The 27,776-nt window shown below is 31.3% G+C and overlaps 1 protein-coding gene across 2 annotated transcripts in view; it reads right to left on the bottom strand.

Annotated features, from left to right (window-relative positions):
* Positions 1 to 27,776, bottom strand: part of LOC129917674 (uncharacterized) — a 51,636-nt gene that overhangs the window by 11,237 nt on the left and 12,623 nt on the right. For both annotated transcript variants that reach the window (XM_055997717.1, XM_055997718.1), the window contains exons 2-4: positions 7,315 to 7,516; positions 391 to 574; positions 197 to 259 (exon numbers count right to left, since the gene is read on the bottom strand). In XM_055997717.1, the coding sequence (XP_055853692.1) occupies positions 197 to 259; positions 391 to 574; positions 7,315 to 7,516 (449 nt within the window). The remainder of the gene's footprint in view (positions 1 to 196; positions 260 to 390; positions 575 to 7,314; positions 7,517 to 27,776) is intronic.

The raw sequence follows: 27,776 nt of genomic DNA, 5'->3' as shown, positions 1-27,776 counted from the left end.
AATAAAAAACCATGAATGTTTTAATGAAAAAAGCAAAAAAAGGTTTAATGTATATAGAAAGAGATTAGTTGGATGAGGAAGTTATATGTAGATTAGTAGAAGTCAAGCAGAATAGAATAATTTATTTATTTTTAATTTTATAAATAAATTTTTATATAAATAAATACGATAGGAAATATAGTAAAAATATACTCACTCAATCCCCAGCGTTCGCATTGGCATTGTAACCATGTCTTTTCGGCTTCCAGTGAATGTTGTACTGTTTTTGTTGATGTGGATGATGATGATGATGATGATTTGCAGGCCCAAAACACAAAATTAGATTGATGATTGTTATTTTATTTAGTGTATTAAAAACTTTATTTATTTATTTATTTTAAATAAACTTACATGCATATTTTTGTTGTGCTAATTTGCCTCGTGGCGGCGGTGGATATTGGAAGCTACAAATCCATTCGTCTTGTACTTTGAGTATTCGTCCGGTAACACGGGCATAGTATTCATAGTTTGCCCGACCAAATAAATCGTGAATGGCAAATTTATCGATGATGTGCTTCATTATTTTTGTAGCAACCTAGAATAGAAAAAACAAAACATTCAATCAAGGAATAAATAAAAGTTAAAATATTTATGTGATGCACCAGAAGGAAGGGAATTTAAGAAACATTTCGGTAATAAAATTAGAACTTTGGCTGGTATTAAATTCATTGTGTTGCCAAATTCATATGATTGCGATAAAGCCATGAACATTGTACATGTTCAATTTTTGAAGGTTTGATCGAAGAGAAATTTTAGCAACTGTTTAATTTACGTCTTAAGGAAGGGGCAAGGTATGGTCAGAGATAGTATACAGCTGCAACGGTGTAGGATAGAAGCAATGCATCTGATTTCTTTCGCACGAACAAAGGTGTTAAACAAGGTTGAGTACTGAGTGCTCTACTTAATGTCTTGTTTTTAAATAATCTCCACTCTGAACTCCCCATGGGAATATTTGTCCTCTTGTATGCAGATGACATCGTAACTTTGGCTGACAGTCCTACAATACTTCAAGCTTTTATAAACAAGTTCAGCTATTGTCATAAATCGAACTTTGAAGTTAATCTTGAGAAGTTGGAAATTGTTATCTTTAGGAATGGAGGACGAAGAGCAGTTTGTGAAAAATGTTGTTTTAACGGTACAGAAATAAAAATTGTAAACCAGTATAAGTTCTTTCGCGTGGTCTCTACGTATAACATGTCCTGGACCGAACATAAAAAAATGCTATAAACGCAACCTGGTCCAAATTCGTAAAAAATAACGACATGCATTTGACATATCTGCGTAAAGTCTATCCAGCTTTAGATTACTACGAATACTACATATGCATCCGAAAAGAAAAATCAATCCATTATTTGGATTTTTTTAATTAGAAAAAAATCCAACAAATGTTGTGAAAGGTCGTAGCGTTACGAAGAAAATGAGGGCGTGTTTTTTTTCACAAAAACCAGTCATGTGGCTAATGCAGCCTTGAAAGACTAAAAGACGATAAATTCAGCGTAGTGTGCGACCATTAACTTGCCAGATGATTATAAAAAATTGAGATCAACTAACTCAAAAAGAAGAATCAATTTCAATCAATCAGCTCAAACAAGTGATTTTTATAACTCAAAGAGCAACCTTCTTGTCCCCGGTTTGGCATCAATCTGTTTCCAAAATTCATAGATCAGATGTGTTGGAAAACGATTTACACCATCCGAAGAAATAGTGGAGGCATTCAAAATCTGTATTAGACTGGTCAAATTACTTCGACAAATGGTTTCAGCGAATGCACAAGTGCAAAGATCTTCAAGTCGAATAATTTGAAAAGCAATAAAGTCATTTTTGTTCATAAATTTCTGTTTTTGTATTCCTTTTTTTTATTGAATTATAAGTAATGATGCAAAATTTAATATTGTCTGTTTATTTAAAAAATCAATTACAAAAGAATTTTTGGCAATTAGTGAAAGCAGGTAATAAAACCGTGGAAATGGAATTCCTTAATTTTTAAAATGTTTTTATTTTAAATTTGTTGTCTTACTTATGCAGAATAACAAAACAAATTAAATGAAATATTTCGGGGAACAAAGAAGGAGAAATCATCAAATTTTGTAAGATCAATTGCACCCGAAAACGAATAAAAAACTATTGCGTTACATACACGCACTTATGTATGTCGACATCTCATGATTAGAGGATTAAAACAAAATAACAACAAGAAAAATTAAGTGTCACAACAGTTTCAATTCTTATCTTTATCTGGCTTCCGGGAAGCTGCTGTTATTTTGCGGCGGCGGATGACATTTTTTCATTACAACACATTGTCATTAAAAAAAAATAATATTTCATCATATTCATTCGATTACAAACTTATTTTGTTCTTATTCGCTATTTGCAAGTGTTGTAATATTTTATGTATGCACATAGAATGTGTCTCAAGATGATTTAATTTCATTTAAATTGTATATTGATTCGATTACTCAGAAAGAAGCAAAAAAGAGTGAATAGCCTGCCGCCGCAACTTACGCATTCAATAAATAAATACAACAAAAAAAATGGAAAATATTTGTTTTGTGTACAAAATATTTATTTATTTTTTTCTTTATCTATTTTTTGTTGTTGCTGTTCTGGTATTTATCATTGTTTTGCCAACGACAAGACGATGCAGGACACAATGCAGTACAAAAAAAGCTGAAAAGCAAAACGAAGCACTTGCTTGTACTTAAAAAAGTATTGTAAAAAAAATGATACATAAGTCATGTCATGGTGTCATTGTGTAAAAATAAGTAAATAAATCTTTAACTTTAATGGAAATGAAAATTTGTGTCTACTGTTGACTCTGATGTGGTGTTGACTCCTTACCACACTTTGTGTCTTCTGTGTGGTGCAGCAATGCAAACAATCATTTTAGCAGCTTTGCTCTGAGTGTGTGGCTCTTATTGTTGTTATTTAATAAATTGAATAATTTTTTCAATTGAAATTTATTAATTGCAACGAAATATAATGTAAAAAAAGGGCGCAGTTTAAAAAAATAAGAGTATCTATCTTTTATTTTTTTTTTTTCATTATGTGAGCAATAAAAAAAGGTGCATATTGCCATCTCGTCAATGATACGCGTTGAAGATAGGGATTCGTTTCGCGCTTGCTTTGAATAATTTCAAACATCTTAGATTACATTTCCTATGTCGGCACTTAGATAACCATGTGTGCAGTATCGATAAGTTATTGAACGATTTGTGCGAAACATGAGAAGAAAGTGCTGTTGACACAGTTTTTGCAAATATATAGAGAAACAATATTGTATGGCTTTTAATTAAGCAAGCTGCTTTGAAGGTTAAAAAGGGGGCATTTGTTTAACTAGGTTTATGTAATTTTTGTTTAGCCCTGCCTGGTTAATATATAGAAATAGTCATTTAGCATTTTATTTTGAAGTAAAATTTTCTTAATGAACTGCAATAAGATTGTATTTTCAACGTTCAGGATCAAATGCACTGCCAATATTGTTGCAATTATGAAACGGAAATTTATTAGCAAAGCAATGTTAATATTTTAAACGCATTGTTTTTGGTTTGAAATTAAATGGAGACTACAGACAAAAATATGTGAACTCCAGAAACTGTATACCAGAATTACTTATTAGCATGCAATATGTTTCGAAAACCCGTCCAACATGAAACACATAAAAGGGGACAATTCCTACCATATCTTGACTTGGAAAAAGACAGTTTGAAGATTAACGAAGCTTTTACACAAACAGAACCCGCAAGAATAAAGTTCAACGCTAAAAAAATGAAATCCATAAAAACCAATCTATTAACAATAAAGGCCCGATAACTTAGAACTTTTTGTTTGGTCTCTGATGCGTTTTTGTTCAGGCACAGTTGAAGAAAGCACAAAGTCGGTTAAAATCGGTTTAGTAGAAAGAATTACAAAGGAAGCCCAGTCTCTAGAGGGGTGGAAACATGAGAAACGACGTCTGAAATGAGCAGGATAAATGGATGGGAGCATAATTGGTCTAATTTTTTGCACGAAAGGCATTCGATACATATGAATGTTACAATCAGTCTCATTCATGGTGATGACGAAAACTATAGTCTGCTAGCATGTAAAGTACCATCAAAAGTACCATCCAAAATTGTTTTAGTGAGGGTAGCCACTTAAAATTAGTTAGATCCTGAAGTCATTCTCTCCCTGATTACAAAAACACTTACGACAAAAGTTTTATACGCGTCCGAAAATGCGTTCTTTTCACGAACGCAAGAACTTGGGCTAATCACTTGCAATTAGATTCATCAAGCCATTGAATTCTTGATTGCAAAAATATCCGTGACAGACGACGTTTAACTTGCTACCAAACATCCGACAGAAGATCACAAACCCGTTCTTTTTCGCAGCTCCGCGAAGCCAGAAATGCAACATCAAATACCAAAATGATTGTTTTTCCACCTCCCCTTAAGGAGATATTGAAAAGGCAAATATTAAAAAATTCAAAATCAAATTTTTTTTATTCAAACATTTAAATTGCAATAGTTTGTCCAATAAACCAAAAATTATCGTTTGTTATACCTAGGTTTAAAGAAATTCAAGAAAATAAAATTTGAACTAAAAAAATCAAAGTCCCCTAAAATCCCCAAAATTTACTTTTTTTCCAAAATTCAAATTTATTTCGTTTGTCCACCTCAATAAATGGATACAAACAAAAAATCGTCGTTTGTAAAGTGAACACCCCACGTTTAAAAGGTATTAAAAAAAAAAACAAAAACAAATTTTGTACTAAAAATTCAAAATTCCCCAAAATCGCCTAAAAAATATTTTTTTTTCCAAAATTAAAACTGCAATCGTTTGTCCGCCTCGAGTTCTTGGTACATGGTGAAAAAAATAGGATGGTTTTATTATTCCGTCGGTGATTAAATTAGAGAAAAATAACAAAGTCACTGTGGTGTATGAGTAACTTCTTAACTTAAAAAAAAAATATTTGCGTTAAGATTACACTGGTTTACAAAATTAAACTTTTTTTTTGTTGCCGGAACAAAAATATACTTTTCTGAAGGTTTTTGGTGTGCTGAACTCGAACCCGAAGTCAAAAAATTCTAGTAGCTCCCGTTTTTGAGATATTACCGTTAGAAAATGGAGCACTTCGGACCTAATTCTTTTATATAAGGAAAATTGTTTGAGCATATTTAGTGATGGTTTTTATAGGAACTATTTTCCACCTTTTTAAATCTGTTTAAATCTTTCCGATATCTTTTTTAGGGGAGAAGGGGGTACATTTGACACTTAGTTTTTAAAGGTCTGTATTTTCGAAAACTATTAATTTTTTTCCAATGTTTTGTTTTGTATTTGATTAATTGACTATTCAAGGTTATACTAACAGTAAATTTTTTGGTTTTACCATATTACAACATTTAAAAAAATAATGTTTTCTAAAAAAAGTCATTTTGTCAAAAGTGCCCCAGGACCGGGGCACATTTGACTTTAAAAGGGGTACATTTGACAATTGTGAATTAAACCCCACATCGTGTGCATTATATTTTTAAAACTATCAGCGAATCTTGTTTGTCTATTGTTTAGTTAGAAAAAAAATTAATTTTTGGTTTTAAACAATCTACTAAACAATATAACGAAAAAAAAATCAAAAAATTTATTTTCTAAAAAGAAGAAGAAAAAACAAAAAATCATAAAATATTTCAAAAAATCTCTCCATTTAAATCTTAATCAAAATTAATCGATGTCGATTTATTTTTAAATAATTTATTTAATATATAATTCCCCAAAATCAACGTAAAACTGTGCCCACATTGCAAAAGTCAAAGGTGCCCCGAAGGAGCCACAGAACTGTTTTTCTTTTTTTTCAATAACTAATACTATTTTTTTACAAAGCTGGTTTTAATTTACTTAATTTTAAGCTTAGTGCTATCAAAATATTGATTCACCATTAAAAAAACTGTTTTATTAGGTTCAGAAATCGCTTACATACCGGTGGTTAAAAATTAGATCAAAAATACAGAAAACACGAAAACACGTGGTATTTCGCGAAAAGTTAATGAAAGACTGCGAAATTTCGCAAAATTTCTTTAAATCAAACTAAGCTTCTTTCTTCATCCAAACTATTGTTAATTAAGGGCACGATCATACCGAAAAACGCAAAGTCAAATGTGCCCCGGTGTCAAATGTACCCCCGCTTACCCTACTGTACGAGATATCCTCAGTTGTTTGGTATTTTTATAAATTTTATAACGTCATTATCTACTTTATGATATATGAAGCCAAACCCACTTACTTCATTTTAAGATATCTCGGGCAATACAAAAGATATTGAAAAGATTTAAACAGGCATCGAAAGATGGGAAATAGTTCTTATAGAAACCGCTACTAAATATGCTCAAACAATTTTCATTATACAATAGAATAAGGTCCGAAAAACTCAAAAAAAACGTTTTTTTGCATTTTCTAACGGTAATATCTCAAAAACGAGAGCTACTAGAATTTTTTTGACTTCGGATTCGAGTTCAGCACACCGAAAACCTTCAGAAAAGTATATTTTTGTTCCGGCAACAGAACCCTTGTTAACCAGTGTTATTATTTGACTTAACACTTATTGTATTTGGCTTCAAAAAGACAAGGAGGATAGGATTAAAAAAATGTCTGAGGTACGATAAATGGTCCAATGCGCTTCACAAGTTTAAAAAAGTTTAACGTAAAACATAAAGACGAAATTTGCAAGATCTACTTAAAATCTGAAAACATTTAAAACCTTGTTAGATAATATGGTAAGACTTACGAATACTTAAAAAAAAATGATGAGTTCAATAAGAAAAGAAACATATTACCTACTAAATAGGTCACACTATTTAGGTATCAGAGAACCCAGAGAACCAGAAACCATATACAAAAAAAAATTATATTGCATGAAAAGTGTCGTTACACAAACTTGCATGTGACGTTCTACTAACTTTTCATTGCAAAATAAAACTTCGTCTTACCCTTTGGTCTAAAACCTACTTCTAGATAAAATAAAAGTTTCTAAACTAATTGTTCTCATTCATTAAATTTTCTCCAACTAAATACTGCAAATGAACAACAACACAAAAAAAAAAGAATGAAAAATTTAAAATTCTTATTTAATTAGCACCTTCGTGAAGAGATCAAAACAATAAAAGTTTAAATAACTTTCTCTCTATGAATTGCATTCAAAAGAAGTACCTACTTAACTACTTTGTATTATTCTATGTTTTTTTCTTAAGAAAAATATACCTATATAAAGGGAAAAAAAAAAATAAAAACAAAGGAATTATATACCTTGAATTTCAGCACATCTTCCATTCTAGCTGTTTTGCCATCGCTAACGCACGATTGGAAAAAACTCGGTGCCACAGAAACGCCCAGCGCTTCACTTGTCATTCCTGTGCCTGCATGTGAGGCATTTGTCGCAATCACACGGAATGTACCAAATAGTAAAACTAATAAATGTTGGGTATATTTGGGCAGTGATGTAATTAATCTGAAAATTGAGAAAGTAAAGAAAAAAAAAATATATTAATTATGATGATGATGATTGTATCATTGTCGATAATTAATTAAGCCGCTAATGGTTAAAAAATGTTTAAATAAATGAGAATTTCACCAGTGAAATAAAATTTGCTTACCATATGCATTTATGTAGGATTTAGTTTTTTTTTTTATTTAAATAGGGTATCGCGTATTTTGGTTTTAAAAAATGGGCATTTAAATGTTTTGTGCATTTAAAAGGGTTACCAAAGACTTAAGAGATTGTAATCGATGTTTTTAGTTCTCAGATACAATTTTAAAAAACTTCTACGAAACGTTGGTACAAGCGTTGCACTTATTCTAAAGCAAAAAAAAAAAAAACCTTCGACCGCATACAGGGCCCAAATGCATGAATTCTTGGCAGAAATTTAAAAAAATTTGGGGGGGAATCAAAAAAAAAAAGCTGGATTGAACATCTTTTTTTTCATCTAAAGTTCTATTTATTTTCAGATAAATTCAAAGAAAGTTCGCTTCCCGAATGGGTTGGGGTCTTGACTTAAAAAAATATGTTTTTTTTTTCTTCAAGAAAGAGAATTGTCTTGAAAAGTCCATATATGTGTCGAACAAATCTGACTTGTAGGTTTAATTCAACCACCAAACTACTTTAAATGACCTTAACAATTCGTTCGCCATGATATTCAAGAATCAAAAGAGTGCGTGAAAATATTTTGGGTAAAAGGTCGTTTTTCGATGATAAAAAAAACAAGTATTATACCAAAACCCATTCATTCTTTCACGGCTGTTCTGATTTCCGTCCGAATTATATTTTTCAAGTTTTCAAATTTTTGCTGATCCGAATTCCTTATTGGAACACATTTTGCGAATTCATAGATGTTTTAAAAAACGAACGGATCTACAATCCGAAATTTTTTTGCTGTTTTCAATTCGGGTAGAAATTGCTACCGGAAAACAATATTCTCCAACAAAAAAGTCGAATGGAAATCAGGACAACCTTTTTCAATACGTACCGATTCAATTTTAGTTTCCGTTTTCAAATTCGAACGAATATTAGAACTGCCGTGTTTTCGTTTTTTTTTTTTTGTTCTTAAGAGATACGGTGACAGAACACCTGTTTTCTTATTACGTTATCATTTTAAATTATCGTTCGTAAATCGACTTTACAGAAAACCACCTTTCCAGCAGAACTGCCTCTTTGGACGAATTCACAAAGGCTTCAAGGGAATCATTTTCATTAAAAAGTTAATCTCTACTTAGCCGTTCGGAGACACGACTTTCTTCATGTGGTGTCGTGCAAAAAATTTATTTATTTTTACGATTGCCCAAAACCTTAAGTGAGAAATTTTAATCAGTCTGGAATTCCGATGTATTTTTAACTTTCATTGTAGAATGTTGGTACCTAGCTCAATTACAATGTTAATATTTTATTGATCACATTAATGAAGGCATTAATACTTAAAATTCATATATGATTCAGTACGTGCGACCAAGTTATGAAGTTTATCTCTTGCTCAAACAAAATATCACCATCAACATCGATTACCTACTACAATAAGGTGAGAATAATAAAAAAAAAAAAAAAGAATTTTTACTATAGTCTGATTGTGAATTTTCGCGCCAAAAATTATCGTTCGTATATGATATGAGAAACAAGGTTAAATTAAACCAAAGACGACGACGACGACACCCGGTCTGACCTGAAAAAGTACCACGATCAGCTGCCCGAACAATAAAAAAATATATATAAAAAAAAGAAAGAAATAAAACACCGGTGGTAAATAGATTGAGTAGGGGCATTGATTGATCTTTACTGATTGTAACACGATGATAATAAATTTCAGTGGTATAAGGCCCAAAAGCAAATAAAAGACGATAGGGGATGAAGCATGAAGGAATTGCGAAAATTGGCAAAAAAGTAAACAAAAGAATTTAAATCGTTCCCTACAGTTTGTGTTTGGTATCACAGTAATTATGATTGATGTTGATCTTGAGGCATGACAAATTATGATAAGAGATATAAAGTGACCCATGTTTGCAAATCTGTTTCTTCAGAAAACATCAATGGAGAGACATCTGTTGGATACATGTTGAGTTTGCAGCTACTTTTTGAAGAAATGTTTGATAAAGGATTCCCTTTGTTTTAAAATCTAAACAATCTAGATTCTAGATAGTTTTAGTTTTAAAAATGTTTGCAATTCATTGACCAGCTGGTATCAATCTTGCAAGTTGTTAATTTTGGTTTTATTAGCGGAACTTATGATACGACTTTTCCTGAATTCGGTTTTGTTTTTTTGGTTTGGTTTGTTCTTTTTGTTTGGAAATGTTTGTTTTTTTCTGTTACATGCAAATTATTTTAATTGGCAGGTCTATTCAGAAATCTTGTTTTTCAACAAAAAATGTTTTTTTGTCATTCGTTTTTAATGTTAATTCTTGAAACTTTAACTTCCAAATCTTCATTCTATGTTCCAGTTTGCCCAAATGTAAAATACTTGGTTTGTTCTTTCGGTCGGTTCTTTTTAATGTGGGTAGAAAATGATACCAGTTTTTCCAAAACTGGTTCACTTAAGTGCGTTAAACACAATAAAATATCGTTTAACATTTCTTAATGACTTGAAAATGAGCTTACCGATAGATAGAAAAGTTCACCACATCAAAGAAAAAAGATCGTCACACATCGTGTCGTGTGTTAAGTTTCTTCCTTCTTTATTTGTTTTGTTTGAAAATGGTAAGCGGCAAATAAAACAGAAAGTGGTTTTTGTTCAAAACGCACGATCATGCTTAATTAATTCAACTCATGTGGCATGAATGAAATAAAATAAATAATTATGGGTTAAGTTTCGCTTTCGATTGTTTGGGGAAGTTCCTTTTTCATAAAAAAAAAAAAATAATATTCTTTAGGTAGCAGTTCATTTTATTTGCAATTCTGGGTCACGCATGTTGAATCACTTTCACTATTATGTTTTTTGGTTGGTTGAAAAAAATTAATCTTTTGTTATATCATAGGAATTGTAACAAAGTCTTTGTTCGAAAAAAAAAAATTATACGAATTTTCAAGTGTTACATCTTTATTTCTCAAAGTAATAAAATCTTTTTGTAATGATTATATTATATTGTTTCAATACGATTGTACAATGTCACACCCGTTACATATTTTATTTACCTAAAAAAACCACAGCACTTTGTAAATTTCCTTCAAGTTTAGTGGAAACGTATAATTAATTCATATTGAATATGTAATTTATGCCAATTCATTCCAAAAATTACAATGTGGCTTATAAAAGTCACAGAAGCAGACTGAATCAATTTTCTAACGTCACACCCGTTACATCAAATCTTAAGAGATTGTTACGTTACACGACAGGTAACCAAAGTGTGGTTTTCAAAATATTTATGTTATGTTAATAATTTATTTAGTGAAAATAAATCAAGAACAAAAAATGAAGTAACCGTGTCACACGCTGTAGTTGAAACGAAAAATTCATAATCTAAACGATTCAAATATTTTTTGTATTTTGCGTTAGAGAAAAAAGAATAATTTTAGGAAAATGAGTTTGTGAGTTTTTAGAAACATTTTTTAATAGGTTTTTCAATGGTTGTGGGTGTGACAGCCTTCACTAATTAGTAAATATTAATACAATTAAATCTGAATAATTTGCAAAACTCATGATGTTCATTATTTAAACATAGCAAATATAGTGAATTAAGTATAAAATCCAAATAAATGGCGTTATTGGTGTCACATAAAAAAACAAAAACAAAATTTTGTTTTGTTAAGTTGTTTTTTCCAAGACTTTATCTGATTTATCTTAGTTCCTCTCACTGCTAAGAAAAAATAACAAAAATATTTGTTTTAGCGCTGTTTCGGGCGTTACAATTAAACGTTATGGGTGTGACATTTATTGTTATATTTTTTCTGCATTGTAATATTACTTATTTTACTACGAACTGATATAAATATCAAATAAATACGGCATTTGTTACCTGTATACCTATGCTAAGGGAGTTCTAAATGGCCTGGATTGCATATGGGTTAAGTAACACCACCACACCGTTTCTGTTACTTCTATTTCTTCCTTTCAATTGAAGATTAAACTTTAAGAGCCAATTTTTCAATCTTCTAATAAACAGTCAGTTAACTGTTTGACGAATGAAGTTATTAGGCTCATAAACAATCAGATAAAAACATTGAATTTTTCAATCAAGAATATTTTATTCTACAGAATAACAAAAAAAATTGTCAAATTAAAAAATATTTAAAATTAAACGTCATTTTTATTCATGATTGTTTTTGTTTTCTTGTGTTCCACTGTATTTTTTTTCAAAATTCTTTCAAAACAGCTTTGACAACTGACACAATATTTTTTTTGAGATTATTCCTTAGAATAATTTTTATTCGTCTCTGAAAGAAGCAGATAGTTTTATTCTTAGGAATAAGCTATATCTGCTTGTTGGAAAATTGATTTTTTCTCTATCCTTAGGAATAAGTACTAACTGACTGTTTAACTGACTATTGAAAAATTGGCCCTAAATAAAACTGGAATCAAAAATTGCCAGCAGTTAAAATCCCAGCTTCAACCAAAGTCTAGTGGTACACCTACACGTATAAAATTGTCACTATTGTCCTTTGGACAATGAATGGAGGGCACAACTAAGAGAACAACAAACAAAACAAATGTATTCTCTCAATCTCCCCCGAACCCCAAGCCCCAACCTCCTGATCTTCCGTATAACTTGATGGTATACATCAGATGAACGTCATTGTTGCTTTCATTTTCTTATTAACGCTTTGTTGTTGTAAATAACTCTTTACATCGCATTGCATCAAATGCATTTGAGTAGGAGGCGAGGTACTACTTACAGAGTATAGAATAAAAGAAGCTAGAAAGGAGAGAGAGAGAGTACTCTTCCGCGTACTCTGACAAAGTACACCCTCTAATTGCAATGTGTTAACTGACTATATGTAGTTTATTTGCGCGAAAGTGGGTACTTTTATCGCGCTTTGCCAGTTAGCTTCTGGCAACAATTAGCACTTGTGCAATCTGTTTATATATGTATGTAGTTGGGCTTTAGCATAGCAGCACTCCCAGAAGCTAGACCTAGAATTTTGTTGATATGAATTTCAAAATTTCACAGACAGTCATGTGTGCTCGAGTGCACTAAGTGAGTTGGAATGTCATCATCATCAGCATTATAGTGGCAAGAAAATTTATAATAATAAAAAAAAAAACTTAGATGACACAAAAGCTGACGCACCAGATGAGTTTTCCTTTATCTTAGATAACGGTTTTAGTTTGGCTTGTTATTATTTCATCATAAATAAAGATGAACAAAATATGAATGGAGAACAGTTTGTTTTTTCTTGAGAATGGTCACTTGATGAAATGCAGACAGAGATATGCGTATTAATGATTTAATTTAATCGGACAGGGTTTGATTTCATTTATTTATCTTACTTTGCCAAATGGCAAGCACCAACAAGAAATTTTTAAAGTTTATCATAATCGAGATGGAATATCGATTTTTGTTTATAATCGCAAGTGAGTAGTCAGCTTTTTGTTTGGATGATTAAATCAAAGATTAGAAAGAGTATCAGTATAAGAGCCGAAAACCATATTTTGCACTTGGTACTGTATCGAAAACCATTCAACCGCCATTCTGTTTTTTTTTTAAATAAGTTTTGATTTTGTCACATAACTCGCATATTTTTGATTTCAAAAAAATGTTGTAGTGCAAACTTATAGAGTATTCAAATTGTTACAAACTATGTTAAATTACTTTTTTCTATAATCACTGAAGTAAGACCTCAAGAACACTTTGTTAAGCACATAAAAGGCTTATATTTGTCAGATCTTACTTTTTTTTTTTCCAAGTAAATAACTTGCAGAATTTTCAATTTTATGCCCTAACAATTTTTAATTTAAACGTATAAAAAAAAGCAATTTGAACAGAACGGCAACACCTTCAATTGAATCGTTGGTTTTAGAGCCCTTGCATACTACAGACTTTCGATCTGCCGATAGAACGGAATAAGTCCATTTTGCAAAATTATTGGGAAAACGCAAAAAACTGAATACCTTCTATATTTTACTGTTTTCAGATTTTGGACCTTCAGATAAAAAAAAGCTAAATTTTGAATGAAATAAACACATAATTTATTTAAAACAAAAGTTGTAATGGTATCAATACCATGAACTATTGGTAGAGTTTGAGTAAAACGAAAAGTGTCATATGTACATAGGTTAGATCACATACGAAAATAGTAAATAAAAACAATTTTTTTGGGGTCTCTTTTTCACTTAAGAAAAACAAAAAATGGGAATATAAAGATAGGTTCGAATGGTCTTCGATTAATTTTCAGTGAAAAAAATTTTTGAGCCCATTATTTTGAAGGAAATTAATTAATCTTCTTTTTTTATTTGGAATAATGCCCAACAAAAAAAAAATACCGTTAAAATAGCAAAAAAAAACTCTAAAAATCGTTTTTTTTTTTACTTTTTTCATGTTTGTTTGGACTGTTTTGGTATGCAATTTTTTTTTCAATTTTTAAAAAAATATTTTTCCGATATTAAATTTGATTCTCTTCAACAAGTTTTAAAATCAATATAATCAAAATTATGATTTGTTTACGAGATATGTATATTGAAAAAAAAAAGGGGGGCTTTTGCATCCCTATCTTCAATTTCATTTAATAGCACTTCGCGGTTTTATCTTCTCTTATAATTATTATAACCCATTCAACGTTTTCTGCAATTAAAACCAGTGACCGTCTTAGTTAAGACATAATCGATAGCCCGAAATCCTGGATTTATTCTGTTCTTCAAACTTATAAAATTTTTCAACCCCTTTAACTTCGACTCCCAAAATATTTTTTTTGATTTTTTTTTTTTTTTTCAACTTAGAAAAAGTGTATGCCTTAAGATGCAATTTGCATCAAAAAGTCAATTTCGGAATAAAGTGGACTTATTCCGTTCTTAAATTGCCTCTACACTGACTGAGGGAAAAGCCACCATAAAACAACGTGAAATCAATGAAAACCACATTGATTTAACTATTATTCGGAATGATTTTACGTTGAAGATGAACATTTTTAAATCAACGTGGAAAAAAGGTTAATTTCTGATGGTTTCTTATCTTAAAGTCACATAAATCAAAGTAGTTCATCTTTGAAACAACGACGTCTCAACTTCAATTTATTTTTTCCCTCAGTGTAGCTTCGGGGACTCCCCCCTTCCAAAGTAAAAAAAAATTACTTTTTTCGCCAAGTTATTGTAATATACTAGCCGTGTTTTATTGGTAACTCAGTACTAAGCTCGGTTAAATTTTGCACGGGAAACAACAACAAATAATTGCTAAGGATAGACAAAAGTTTTTTATTTATTGGTTTACACAGAAATTTTTTTTCTAAACTTATACATTTTTGACCCTTCAACATTAAGGATTATTTGTAAATAAATAAAAGTAATCACTAGATGTTGTTTACAGCATAAAATGTTTACTCAGTAAAATACTGAGTACCAATAAAACACGGCTACTATTACTACAAATAATAATTTTTTTTTTTTTTCAAATTTCTACTCAATTTTTGTTCCGGGAACCAACTACACTCTTTAGATTTAAGCCAAATTGAAAAAAAAAAAAAATATTTTATATCATATTTCTTTTCTTGCAATTTAAAACATGATTTGAATTTTGTGTGAACGGTTTTTCCAATACCTACTCTATATAAACAATGAATATAGAATAAATATTCATACATAATATTATGTACCTATAATTTTTGTATCCCACTTTAAAACATAGGCAGGGTGGAACCAACAAACAACTAAATAACGGTGACCAATTTGCCATACTATATTTAATAAACCCCCTGCTGGCTTGTCTGGAGGTATGAGAATACACATAAATATGAATAAAATATATTTTTGTCCAATGCAATGGAAATAATGAAAATAATGTCACCAGACATCATGGTGCTGTGTTCATTGTACACTGTTAAAAAGTGTTCATGTTCATATCACAGAGAAATAATAATAATAATGTTTGAAAAATTCTCGCATAAATTTCTGTTTCTGTTTTGTTTGACCCTGAAATAATACATAAATACTTGTGAGATGTAGTGTTTTTTTTTTTTTTATTTTTTACTTAAAGTGATCCCCAGAGTGAATACGGTTATGGGAATACAACAAAGTGCAGCACAACTCGCAGTATCGACCTCACCTTGTTTTTTTTTTTAATTTTGTTTTATTCTTACTTTTGAGCACAGTATGGCTTGATTTGGGGTTATTTGGTTACATGTGTTGTAAATTATTGTTATTAGAGATTTCTAAGGTTAAGAATTATTTTTTTTCTTATTCTTTTTCTAGATGCATTAAGTGGTGATGGTATCGATTGAGTAGAGACCTTTATGATTGCTTTAATTTGAAAAAGGGTAAGTGTATGTTTGATGTTTCTCTTTGCTATAGGGGAAGTCAAATCATGAGTTGTGTGGTTCTATATATTTTTTGCACCCTTATCAAGATAATTACGATTTATGCTTTTTCATTACATTTATAAAACTACTGGGTACAAAATATCAAATAAAAACCTCTTCAAGTAGGTATACATTTAGTGTCAGGGTCTATCAAGACTGGTTTGATAGTCAACTACTGGATTTGCACACAGTTTGTACAACGTAGTATAGTCATGTCGTCTTTTTTATTGCGAGTGCGTTTGCTACCGAAACCAATCTTTCATCGATCTCAAGAAAAGAATTTTGAAATTCGATCTATTTCGATTTGTTTTATTTACAACAACCAAGTTATTTATTCAGAAAAACATGAAATCAGTGACGAAGGATTAAAATGATACCAAATATGAAATTTATCAATATGATATACTCTTTTATTGCAGCCTTATCTAGCAGAATGCAAACTGAATTAAAAATCCATGCAAATGAATGGATATAATAAATACTTGCGCTTTAACACTTTAGAAGATATTCGTATTCAAATCCCAATGCTAACTGGTCATGAAAAAAAAAACTATTGAAATCAGTGGGCATTAGGGTTTGGATACGAATATCGTCTGAACGGTTAAAGCAATCGATTTCTACCAAGAGCCTTTTTTGTAGAACATTTGAGACCCTAAAAGAATACATTTTGCTAATTTGAAAATAATAAATTCTCAGTAAGAAATGTGTTGTGCTGTTAAGTGATAAAAATAATATCATTTCAATTTTCACGGCGTTTTTTTCATTTTATCATTTCACATGCTATTCTCAAACTCTATCTGATAAATGTGTACTAAAACCTAATAAACAAATTCGAATTAGCCAAATGGACAAATAAAAATGAATTGAAAATTGAAAAAGGCAGTTGCCTTTTACTCCACCGGCCTAAGTTCGAATCTAGGTATCGTTGAGATTGTTTTTTTTTTTTTTTAATTTTGTTTTTTATTTCGCACATGTAGTACAAAAGTGTCACAACTCAAAAAACACATTTTTTTAGTTTTTGACAAAGGAGTTTCAATTCGAACGTTGAGCAGTGAGGTTGTGTTCAATTTTTGCTGCGTAATTCTTCGAGAAATAAATAGAAAAAAAAAAAAAAAAAAAAAATTGAAAAAATTTTGCAAAATAAATATTATTAAACAAAACCAAATAAATAAAATCAAGTTTGTTAAATTAAGTGATTCTTCACACAATTTAATCAATTCAACAATCCATAAGAAGAAAAGAAAACTTTTAAAGTTTTTCAAAATGGATGCAACTGGTGGGTGGCCGCCTGAGCCACCCTCAAATCCTGAACTTAATCATCCTATTCATAATATTGACAATAATCAACAAATAAATGTGCCTTCAAAGCTATTAAACAATAGCGACTATTCCAAGATTTACGAAAATGTTGATAAAATGTGTGCAGAGATGTCGCAAAATAATGGAGTCTCAGATGAATTTCTGAATAGCAATAATAACAATGGCGTCCACGGAGACAATACAAATGGCGTCTCTGGAGATTTTACAAATGGCGTCCCTAAAGCTATTTCAACCGACTCAAATTTAGCAGCGTCATCAAGCAAACTTCAACAAATATTACAAAATGACAGCAACTGTTTCATCAAAGTATTAGAAAGGAGAAAGAGAGCTGGTGCAAACAACTCGCCATCCTCTTCTAAAAAACCAATGAACGCAAAAGACAACATGATGAATAACCGATTGAACTTGAATCAAGAACGAGACAACATTATAAACAACAGCAACAGATATAAGATTCTTCAAGATCAAGACAAAGACGATAGTAACATGGAGACTGAAGAGCAGGCCAGCAGTCAAGATGCCCAACCCGCAGCCGTAGTTGAAAATCAAAAATGGTGCCCCTACATCTACATCACAGGTTTAAAATCTAGTGTTATACGTAACTTTATTTTATCCGATTTTGCTAGTGAAATTAATAATAATAAAGTAGTATTAAGAACTGACGGGTATGGTAGAGTTCAAGTCCGTGTCAAAAACCCTGATTTACATTCCGTCCTTTTTAACAATTTTAAAAAGTCAAAAAATGTGGAAGGCCACTCCTTCACTCCCAAATCCTTACGTAATCCATCTATTCTTCTCAAAGGCCTTGCAGGTTGTTTCCCTCCTTCAGATGTCAGAGAGGAATTACTTAGAATAGACAATTCACTAAATATTATTCAAATTAAACCCTTCACCACCAAGTGGTCGAAAGATAGGTAATAAATATGACTTAGATATTTTCCTATGTACAGTTAACAGCAATGAAGACATCGTTAAACTCAGAAAAATCAAAATTGTTTTACACCACAGAATTTGGTGGGACTCTATTAAAAGGGAGGGCCCGATTCAATGCTTTAATTGTCAAAGATTCGGACATGGTAGCAGATACTGTGCCTACGAGTCTCGTTGCGTTAAATGTGGGAAAAATCACGAAGCTAATCAAACCGAAGATTGCACAAATAAAGCAAATGATGAGGGTTCTCCCTCACAAGTCTTTTGCATTAACTGTGAGCAAGCAGGTCACCCAGCTAGCTTTAGCCAGTGTCCGAAAAGATTACTACATATTAAAAATCAAGAAATTAAAGCTGAATCTAGCAATACTATAAAAATTACACGTTTCGCTGAAGTTAACTCTTCAGCAACACCTTTTATTACATCAAACAACTCATATGCTGCTACAGCAAAAAAAGTTCTTCAGCCTCGAACATCTGGGCCTCGTAAATCTTCTGCTGGTGTTGGAGAATCCTCTATTTTTGGGGACTTCTTAAACGAATCAATCAAACTTTTCGGTGTCCCTATTAACATTCTGATTGGTAAGGTTAAATCCTTTTGGCCAGAGTATAAACAACTCAATGAACAAGACAAACCGGGGGCGTATCTCGGTTTCATTGCCTCTCTTTCACCATGAACATGAAAGCCCTCTCTATCAACATTAACTCGCTAATCTCTACAGAAAAATGTTCCGACCTGCGCCTTCTAATTGAAGACATTAGACCCACTGTGGTTCTTATACAAGAAACTCATTTAAAAACTTTTCATAGAAGATATTTTGATAACTATAAATTCATTAGAAATGATTCAGGTGTTGGGACTGGAGTTTTAATTAAAGACTCTATTCAACACTCAATCATACCCTTTAACAATAATGTTATTTCAGCCACAATTATTAGCATTCAATCTTATGATTCCCATGGTCAGTTAGATAAAATTGCTTTAGTTTCGATTTATATTCCAGGTAATTCTGGGCAATGTTTACAACAAGCCCTGGATGATCTGTTTGATGCGTTAACAGGTTACAGTCACTTTATTATTGGTGGTGACTTTAATTCCCGTCACCCTTTTTGGGGAGATAATGTCACCAACGTAAACGGCCACAACCTCTTTGATTGGTATCAGAATAACCTCTTTCGCACAGACATCACTTCGCCGGGCGAACCAACTTTTCCAAGGTCATCATCACATATTGATTTTTTTTTAACCTCTCCAAGTCTTACTTCTAGCTCTGTCCAGCAACAAAATTATTCTTGCGTCACTCTAGACGCCATCTCTGATCACTTTTCGGTTCTTTTAGCTTTAAACATCATCAATTTCAACCCCATCCCTGATATACAAGAGCACCCTATTTCATTTAAAAACACTAATTGGAACCACTGTAATAGAGAATTAGTAACTATTACCAATAGTCATTCCATCCCAAATGACGTTAATCTCTCAAATTTTGAAATAGATAATCAAATTGAGTTTCTCACAAACGCCCTTAACACCTGTATGATTAACCACTCTTCTATTCAAAAAATCAAAAGCTCTTACAAAAACATTAGTTCAGACACCTTAAACTTTATGAAAACTAGAAAGATTTGGAAAAGGCAGTTGAAACGCATTTTCCATAGCAATGGAAACCGTTTAAACTCTAACTACCTAGAACTCTCTGCTCGTATTTCATGCTTAAGTAAAATCATTAAAGATAAAATTCGAATTGATCTCAACGAAAACCTTAAAACCAGACTTCGAAACCTTAAACCCTCACCTATGGTTTTTAAAGAAATAAATCAAATAACTGGCCGTAAAAATAAATCTAATCCATCTGAAATTCCAATTGTATTCAGAAACAGCACTCTTTCCACTGATTCCGAAAAAGTAATCGCTTTTCAAAATTTTTTCACTGATCTGTATTCAAATCAAAATCTTCGTATCAATCCGGTCACTGCTGTTGAAATAGCTACTTCAAAAAATGCATTTTTAGCTTGGAATAATAATCCAACCATCTCTTTCTTTTCAATTACTAACAAATCTGATCTTCAATCTTCTAGTGAATTTGTTTCTACTGACTTTATCAAATCAACAATCATGAGTTTAAACAATAAAAAATCTTCTGGTCCTGACAAAATTTCAAATTTCTTTTTAAAAAAATGTTGTAATTCAATTTTAAAATTTTTGACTATTATCATTAACAATTGCCTAAATAATTTCTACTTCCCAAATATGTGGAAAGAGGCTATCCTTCTGCCAATCAAGAAAAAAGGTTCTTCCAATGATATTGAAAACTTTAGACCAATTTCACTTCTTTCCAACTTAGGGAAAATTCTTGAGAGAGCTATATACAGACAAATCGAAACCTTTTGCCAAGATAATAACATTATTCCAAACACCCAATTTGGGTTTAAGAAATTCCACTCTACGGAACACGCCATCATGTACCTCGAAAATATAATACTTGAAAACCTTCGAAAAAGAGAGTGCACTGTCACTTGCTCATTGGACTTAAAAAAAGCATTCGACTCAGTGTGGCATGATGGCCTCATTTCCAAAATGATTTCCCTGAATTTTCCAACTAACTCGATAAAAATCATTTCTAATTTCCTGTCAAACAGATCTTTTAAAGTCAAAATTGGTTCGACCTTTTCAGAAGCTATTCAAATTTTCGCCGGGATCCCTCAAGGTTCCTTCTTGGGCCCCTTTTTATACAATATCTTCATTCATGATTTACCCTCTTCACTCGGACATTCACAAAGCATACAATACGCAGACGATACGGTTATTTTTGCCTCTTCTGAAAGACCTCACGATGCCTTAAATTTTATTAAAAGTCATGTCGAAAGACTTGTCGACTACTTTAACTACTGGGGCATATCCATCAATTATCAAAAAAGCGAGTTGATTTGTTTTAGAAACGCTTCCCCTCGTGGTCATCACTTAGCAGTGAGAGAAAGCAAGCAACTCAAACTTTTTATTAATGGAAATCTGATCCCACTTAAAAAACAGATAAAATATCTTGGAATTAACTTCCATGAGAGACTAAGAATGAACCCCCACGCTCGTATCGCTCTTAATAAAAGTAAAGCTGCAGCAGCTCAGCTTAAATTTCTCTTCAGATCTTCCTTTGTGGACAAAAGCACCAAACTCCTCCTATATAAAACACTTATCAGACCTATCCTCTCATACGGCTTCATTTCATGGTTTAAAATTTCTCCAACTGTAGCTAAAGAACTTCAAATATTCGAAAGATATGTCTTAAGATTCTGTATAAACAAACATAGACGACCAGGTGGAAAATGGTATAAAAATGCTATCATATATGGCGAGTCAAATACGATACCTTTACTCTCATACCTTTTCGACCTGGTTACGAAAAGAATTCGTTCTTTTAGTTATCATGACAACCCCCTGATTAGAAATGTATATACAGCTAATATTGAATTTGCCATTGAAGATAGGTATTATGCATCTCCAATTAGCTTGGCGAACCCCTCGTCTTCCCAATTATTTCAACTTCATGACAACGAATTCCTCTCTGACTTCTATGGGAGGGGCAATCCAAATGTATATAGAGGCTAATAGATGGAACTCAACTCATTCAAACACTTTTTGTGGCTTTTATTTTCAAATTAAAATGTTAACACACTTGAACAATTCCAGATCTCAAAAATTTTTTTAAATAATGTACAAATTTTAAACTTTATGAAAATTCTAAATTATTTGCTTTATTTAACTAAATGAACAATGTACAAATTTTATAAAACTAAACTCTATACCATGTATAATGAAAAATTTATGTAATACCTTTTGTGGTATGATGCATTTATCGACTCGTGTCAATGAGGGGACTTTTGTGTCCTTTTTGGCACGAGTCGATATCTGCCTCTTGTTAATTTGTTAATTTTTTTTTATCTAGTTTTAAGTACTCAATCACAATATGTACATTCTGAAAAGTGCCCTGAGCAACACTTAAACACATATGTAACTAGTCAAGTTATTTACTATTTTTTCAAAAGATAATGTAAATCTTTTTATAATAATTTGAATGTATGAGCTAGACCAATTCAAAGTCAGCAATAAAACCTAGTATAAGTTTTTCTACTTTTATAAATCAAATGTTAAAAAAAAGAAAGTCTCAATAAACTTAAATTGAATTGAATTAGTTTTTGACAAAGAAAAATATTTGAAATTTTCCCGGACAAATCTATCTAGTTGCCATTGATATAATTTGAATAGTTTTTATTCCAGGAGGTAAAATGTCGTTTTAGATGTTTCATTTGAAATAAAAAGTCCTTTGACAAAAATGACATATTTTTAGTTGCGACGTGATTCTTGTTGGAAAAAGTTGTTTCATAAGTATTAAAAGTGTCTTAATTTGAATTGTGTCATTTTAGTTGTACCATTTTCAAGAAAATCTAGTGTTGCATTTTGAATTGAAACACTTTTGCTGAATTTTCTGGGCAAAGCATTTGTTTCATTTTTAATTGTGACATTTTAGTTGATTGAGGTTACCGTATCCACTTTGTATTATTTTAAGTTAGGTACAACACTTTAGATAAATGAAAAGTTGTAATTTAGAGTTAATACAGTTTTGTTGTTTATTTAAAAATATTGCTTTTTAAAGCTCAATTAAATCCCAAATGCTTCCAATTTTTTATCAAACCTTAAGCTAGCTAGTGCAGATATTTTACAAACACTTCAACTCAAAACAAATCCTATTTTCATACATTTTTTGATGTTTTTCGAGTTATGACACTTTAGACGAATAAACTTCTAGCTACAAAAAACATGCTGACTTCAAATAAGTCTGAAATTTTTTAGCACTTCGCCTAAAAATCCAAAATAAAATTTTTTCGTTGGTTGTGTTCTAAACAATATTTTGACATGAGTTAGATGAATAAAATATTTCAACGGCTTATAGGTTATTAAGCTAGTCTCAAAGAAATGTTTGTGGTTTCCTAACGTGAGTATCTCAAATCCCTGTTGTGATTCATCTCACCGAAATCTCTTATATAATGTGATTTTGTGCTTCGGTCTTATAGTTTTCTTAAACCTATGTTTTTTTTACGACGGTGTTTATAATGGGATCAATGAGTACCTAGAGATAAACGGTGCTACCAAAGAGAATTTCTGAATAATTTCCTATTCCAAATAAAGTTAAAGTTTTCAGTTTAAGAGAAGGAAAGGCTCCGAAAGAGGTGTGATGAATAAACGACATTGTATTGAAATAATATTCAATAATTTATTCTTAACAAAATATGAAAGCGGTGAAAAAACTTGATTTAATTATTTAGAATCAAGTACATCATAACTGTCACAACTCAAAAAAAATTTGTCTAAAGTGGCTGAACTCAAAATAATACATTATTTTTTGTGTACAAAGATCACCAAAATTGTCACAACTCTAAAAACGTGAATTTCCAAGGTTTAAGATAATTTAAATGATGCTGGTTGTCTGAATTTGGTTAAAAGTGTATTTCCTCTTCTAAAAATTAACTAATTAATAAATATACTCATTCTATTCTCGGTAAATTGGTTTATCGCCTCTATTGAAAAATGAAGATTTTTGAGTTGTGACACTTTTGTACTACATGTGCGATTTGTTTATTATTTTTCACAATAATATTCGGTTGTGATAAATAATTTATCATGTGAAAAGATTTAGATAAATTTGTTTTAATTTTTTTCACAAATCAAGAATTGAATTTATTATGAAAACGTGATAAAACTTATCACTTCACAGTTTCACAGATCGGGAATTGAACCAATGGTTAGAATAATGAAAAAAGTACCTTTTTTGTAGAGCAATCTGTTACCTACAAAAAAAAATGTCTTGCCTGTTTGATTATTAAAATTTTTCAATTTGTTACAAATTTAAGAACAAAAACCGAACGAATATCTTTTAAACGGTTAGATAAACGAAAAAGTAAGAATTTTTTGGTAGAACGTTCAATTTCCTACAAACTGCGAAGCTCGGTGATTAAAGCAATCGATTTTTCAAAGTATAAAATCAAAAAAAAAAAGGATATTCGATTTTTTTGACCCACCCTAAGGTACATTTAGAAAATAATTTTTTTTGAGCAAGACCCATGAGTCGTATAAAAAATTGCGTAGGACACAATTTTTTTTTATCACTTTCATCACTTTTCATGTACTACTCCGAAAACAATCGATCGATCATTTATTCATGAAATATCAAACATGTTTTAAGGTAATAATTTCAAGTCTAAAAAATTAAGCGGCACGATAGTGCCCAGGCGAGTTATTTAGCAACTTTGGCACTAAGCCCATACAGGAAACCACTCATGCCATTTTCGACCCCTCTATTAATTTTATACCAAAGATCCTAGAAGTTTCAAATTCCCTTTATGGAGCTTGTGTAAACACTATTTTCCCAAACTCCATCAGTCACCAAGTAATTATTTTAAAATTCAAAAGTAAGTCATCACACCACTACCCGATGCCCGATGCAAAAAAAAATCTCGGCCGATACTAGGGACTTGCAATTATACATCAGCTAAATCATTGATCTCAAAAATCGGTACTTAGGTTCCATTTAATCTTTGTAAATACCTTTAATTGTTTAAATAGTGCAAATATTCAATAAATTGATTACAGAAGTCCAATAGATACTTTAAACAATGTAGCTGATGATAATTGTGTAGTTGTGGTATACTCGTATGTAATAGCTTTGCAACAGACCCCACATGTCACATCAAAAGTCTACAAAGAGAAAGCTGTTTCAAACTACTTCGAAGGATACTTCACACCCTGTCGATCTGCAAGCCTATTGATATTTGGATCAACAGCACAACAACAACAACGCAGCATGAAAAGAGAGCATTTTGATGAAATCAATTATTATTATTAATCAAGTGACCCAATGGAAACTCCTCAGTTTCTCAATTCTGAAGAAACAACGGAAATCATTGCCAAATCCAAACAAAAGCAACTGGATCTGCTGTAGACTCTAACTTCATCATGATCAACTGCTTCAATTTTTACCTTACAATAAACGTTTTTGAGTTCAAATTTATGTTCTTACTATGATAAAGACTTAAAGGGTGAGAAAATAGTTGTTGTGAGAAGTCCAACAGATGTTTCTGCACTCCTGGGTTCATATGGACAAATGCTGTACTGAAGAAACATCATTAAAGAAGATTAGTTTTAAAATTTTAGGTTCGGATTCAAAAACCTGACAACAACACAATAATTTTGAATTAAATAAATACATCCATCAAACGACACCAAGTCCATTTTGTATACCTAAAATATTACGTCTAAAACCACTCCTCCACTTATTCTATCTCATAATTTCCTATTGTTATTATTTGGAAACAAAAAAAAAAAAAAGTATCAAACAAAACAAACAAAACAAACTTTCCTTTTCTAAACCGCAATTGAATTCACAAAATGCAAAATAAATATTCATACAAAATTAAACAGAAAAAAAAAAATAACAAGACCATATGTGTCACCTAATCGCATATGGAACTAAACAACAGACGCGACGGTGAATAAACCCGTATACCGTATGTCGTATACAACCTAATAGCCAAAGCTAACCTTCCCATCAAAGATAAAAGATCTCCAAAAACAGAAAACAAAGATTTGACAAATATGCCCAAAGCCAATTTCGTAAGAGCGCACGCCAAAAACTTATTCAAATCAATTCCATCATCATATTGTGATTATCACGCGGACAGAATCTTATAGATCTCTCACATGTGTGTGCTTGCTGGTTGCTAATATTGCTGCTACTGCTGCTGCTGGAGACGCTGCTGATGACGATAAGGTTTTTAGCTCGATTCGGTGCAGACGCAGAGAGTAGTTCATTGGTTCCACACAGCCGGCTTTGGCTGAGGCAATAAACAGGCAGTCGAACACAATCGATCACAAAACGTGCGCGAATGATGAATTATGCAAAAACCAATTCCAAAAATAAACCCACTGAAAATTCAATTCTGAAAAAAAAAAAAAAAAATTAAAAACAAAATCTGTACATGTACGAGTCAGTATACCTCTCTCAAATCTATACTCTCTATGACGCAGGTAACAACAGAGAAGAAACAACGACGACGTCGACGATGAAACGATAGGAGTTGAAAATAAGAAGAAATAAAAAATCGAATCGCCCCGGCCCACAGTGGTGCCATTTGACGTTTTTGGCGACAAAATTCATTTGCACGGCCATTTCTGGACGAAAAGTCATGAAATTTGGTACACTGAATGATTATAGTATGGAGAATACGAAAAAGCTGCCAACTTTTTTTTATTCAAAATGGCGGCTCCAAAATGGCGGAAAGAATGAGGGTTAAAATAGAATTTTAATTTTCAAAACAGTATATAAGCTAGAAATTGGGCTAAATTCATGTCAAAAAGGTGTTAGATTAAAGATTTAGAACTCATAGATTCATATTCGTTACAAAAAAATCAAAAAAATTGAGATCAAAGTCCAAAAAATGCCAATTTAGTAAAACACACTTTAAGACCTCTAATTACGCTATTTCATGCATTTTTTTTAAATTTATCACAATTTTGGGATCTCTTCTATTTATGTTTCATAAGAAAATTGAAAATATTGGGGTTATATGGTTGCCAACTATGTTTTTAAGTAAATATAAGAAAACATGATATAATGAAAAGTTTCAATGTTCAATAAAACTGGGAATTTATTTTTTCCGTAAACCAAAATATACTTTTCTAATAGATTTTAGCGTTTTCAATTCAAATCCGGAGTCAAAAAAAATCTATGACGTCACGTTTCAAAGATAAAAATTAATTTTGATCTGCTTATATCTCGAAAACGTGACGTCATAGATTTTTTTTGACTCCGGATTTGAATTGAAAACGCTAAAATCTATTAGAAAAGTATATTTTGGTTTACGGAAAAAATAAATTCCCAGTTTTATTGAACATTGAAACTTTTCATTATATCATGTTTTCTTATATTTACTTAAAAACATAGTTGGCAACCATATAACCCCAATATTTTCAATTTTCTTATGAAACATAAATAGAAGAGATCCCAAAATTGTGATAAATTAAAAAAAAATGCATGAAATAGCGTAATTAGAGGTCTTAAAGTGTGTTTTACTAAATTGGCATTTTTTGGACTTTGTTCTCAATTTTTTTGATTTTTTTGTAACGAATATGAATCTATGAGTTCTAAATCTTAAATCTAACACCTTTTTGACATGAATTTAGCCCAATTTCTAGCTTATATACTGTTTTGAAAATTAAAATTCTATTTTAACCCTCATTCTTTCCGCCATTTTGGAGCCGCCATTTTGAATAAAAAAAAGTTGGCAGTCTTTTCGTATTCTCCATACTATAATCATTCAGTGTACCAAATTTCATGACTTTTCGTCCAGAAATGGCCGTGCAAATGAATTTTGTCGCCAAAAACGTCAAATGGCACCACTGTGCGGCCTGGCGTTTATTTATATGGAACACAGGAACTCTCTCTTTTTATTTAATTTTGTTTTTTTTTTTTGTATTTCTGCTGGGA

The sequence above is a fragment of the Episyrphus balteatus genome, chromosome 4, assembly GCF_945859705.1.
Source record: "Episyrphus balteatus chromosome 4, idEpiBalt1.1, whole genome shotgun sequence".
Lineage (NCBI taxonomy): Eukaryota > Metazoa > Arthropoda > Insecta > Diptera > Syrphidae > Episyrphus > Episyrphus balteatus.
Note: the sequence above shows the minus strand (reverse complement) of the source record. Positions and strands in the feature narration are given on the sequence as shown.